The sequence below is a fragment of the Parus major genome, chromosome 25LG2 (assembly GCF_001522545.3).
Source record: "Parus major isolate Abel chromosome 25LG2, Parus_major1.1, whole genome shotgun sequence".
Taxonomy (NCBI): Eukaryota; Metazoa; Chordata; class Aves; order Passeriformes; family Paridae; genus Parus; species Parus major.
Window position 1 is genome coordinate 692,111 of NC_031794.1, and position 2,321 is coordinate 694,431.

At 71.4% G+C, this 2,321-nt stretch overlaps 1 protein-coding gene across 8 annotated transcripts in view; it reads right to left on the reverse strand.

Annotated features, from left to right (window-relative positions):
• Positions 1-157: 157 nt before the first annotated feature.
• ARHGEF2 (Rho/Rac guanine nucleotide exchange factor 2) overlaps positions 158-2,321 on the reverse strand; it is a 20,247-nt gene continuing 18,083 nt past the window's right edge. For all 8 annotated transcript variants that reach the window (XM_033519814.1, XM_033519817.1, XM_033519815.1 and 5 more), the window contains 8 exons: positions 2,108-2,296; positions 1,856-1,975; positions 1,709-1,773; positions 1,582-1,623; positions 1,434-1,484; positions 879-1,271; positions 508-694; positions 158-411 (listed from right to left, as the gene is read on the reverse strand). In XM_033519814.1, the coding sequence (XP_033375705.1) occupies positions 335-411; positions 508-694; positions 879-1,271; positions 1,434-1,484; positions 1,582-1,623; positions 1,709-1,773; positions 1,856-1,975; positions 2,108-2,296 (1,124 nt within the window). In that variant the 3' untranslated portion in view covers positions 158-334. The remainder of the gene's footprint in view (positions 412-507; positions 695-878; positions 1,272-1,433; positions 1,485-1,581; positions 1,624-1,708; positions 1,774-1,855; positions 1,976-2,107; positions 2,297-2,321) is intronic.

Here is a 2,321-nt window from a genome sequence, read left to right on the forward strand (position 1 = left end):
CCCTTGGGCAGCCCCCGACACCGGGGGGGGGGTCACTGTCACCGCTGACCCAGGAACGGGAGGTTCCCCCCCCTCCCCGGGGCCACCTCCCGCACCCCAAAACATCCAAATAAATAAATAAATCCCAGCAGGAAGAGGAGGAACGCGATGTCACCCCCGCCCCCCCTGGGCTGGAGCAGGGGAGGGGGCCACTGGACCCCCCCCCGTTCCCATAAGGCTCCCGTGGGAATAGCAGCGTCCCCATCCCGCCTTTCCCATCGCTCCCCACAGCTGGATCCAGCCCCCGGCGCGTCCTGGGGGGAATCGTGGGGTGCTGAGGGGGCTGCGGGGGTCCCTAACTGTCCCCGTCGCCCTCCTTCAGCTCCTGGCTGTTCTCCGCCTCCTCGGGAATATCCTGCATCCTCAGGAAATCTACGGAAAAACTCCAGGTTAACCCCCGCCCCCAAATAAAATCGGGACCCCAGGGTAGGATTCGCCCCCTCCTCACCCCCCAAAACGGGGACCCACCTCGGGGGCTGGCGGGGGGGGAGTGGCGGCTCCCCAAGCCCCCCTCGTCCTCCAGGAGCACGTCCAGGGTGTCCTCGCCCTCCCGCAGCCGCTCGGGATCGGCGCCCCGGAATTCCAGCTCATCTCGGGGGCCGGGGAAGGCGGGGGCGTGGAACGGGAGGCCGCCGGGGGAGCTGGGGTGGCTCAGCTGCCGGGTGGGAGCAGAGGAGGGAGGGGGTTCAGCCCCGAGCCCCTGCGCCCCCCACCCTCGGGGACTGCGGCCGGGCACGGCTCGTGTCACACAGCACCCATCCCTCACCCGCAGCTCCCCCCGGTGCCCCCGGTGCCCTCCCGGTACCCCCGGTGCCTCCCCCGGTGCCCCCGGTGCCCACCTGCGGGGGGGTGAAGCTCAGGTACAGCGCGTCCCCGGCCGGGAGGCTCCTGCGCCGGGGCTCGGCCGCTCTCCGGCCCCGCGGCCCGGCCGGAGCCCCCCGCGCCTCCTGCAGCTCCCGCTCCAGCCGGGACCGCTCCCGCTCGCTGTCCCGCAGCCGCGACTCCAGCGCCGCCGCCTCCTGCGCCCGCTCCTGGCACAGCTGCCGGCAGCGGCTCAGCTCCTCCTGCACCAGCCCGTGCTGCCGCTGCAGCAGCGCCAGCTCCGCCCCGGGACCCGGCTCCGAGCCCCCGCTCACCGGCACGGCCGGCTGCGACCCCCGGCGGGGCCGCGGCCGCTGCAGCCCCTCCGGCAGCTGCAGCTCCAGCAGCACCTCCTGGTGGGTCAGCTGGACCTGCGGGGGAGCGGGGCCACGGAGGGAAAGGGGGCAGAGAGGGAGGGGGGAGTGAGAAGAACGTTGGGAATGGGAAGGGCGAGAAGGTGGGAGAAAGGGGGCAGGGAATGGGTATGGGCAGGGGGCACCTCCTCATCCTCCCTCCCCGTTCCCCTGCCCCACCTGCAGCCGCAGCAGGAGCCCGTACAGGTTCACCAGGCGCTGGTTGATCTCCTGCGGGGGACAGGATTTGAGTGAACCCCGAGTGCCACGGGGCAGGGGGGCACCATGGGGTGGGCAGCACCCCCAGACCCCAAAACCCTTCCCTCACCTCCTGGGATCCCCTCGGCGGGACCTGGTTCCCATTCCCGTCCTGTGGAGAGAGTGAGGTGACACCGAGGGTCCCAGCACGGGCTGGGGGTCCCCGGCTGTCCCCCCCTGCCCCCTCCCCTGCTCACCCGCTGCCCAGAGTCTGGATCCGCCCGGAATTCCAAGGAGCCGTTGATGCTGCCGGAGTCTCCGTCTGCAGGGGAAGGCTGGGTAAGCCCCGAGGGGTCCCGGGGGTCCCCCCACCCCAGCAGTCCCCTCCCCCTGTCCCCCCTTACTGCTGGCACTGGGGCTGGGGCAGCTCTCAGCCTCGGGGGGATTGTTCTGGTTCTGGTTCTGGTTCTGGTTCTGGTCCCGATCCCGGCTGCATCCCGTGAAAATCTCCTTCAGGCACTCCACTGTGGAGGGAAGGGCAGCGTGAGCCCCACGCCCCTGCCTCAGTTTCCCCATCCTGGAGCATCCCAGAACATCCTGGGGCACCCTGGAGTATCCGTCCCAGCCCGGATCAGCCGTTCCCGGAGCTCCCGTACCTTCCCGGATGGCGTCGTGCAGCAGCACGTCCCCGCGGGGGCCCCGGCCGGGGTCCCCAGGAAAGGGGGTCCCGCGGGGGGCCGGGGGGGGCTCGGAGCAGCCGCTGCCCAGCGCCAGCATGTCCGCAAAAATCCCAACCTTGTCCTCCAGCAGCGCCGCGATCTGACGGTCGTGCTGCTCCATCCGCTCTGGAGAGGGGCGGGGGGAATTGGG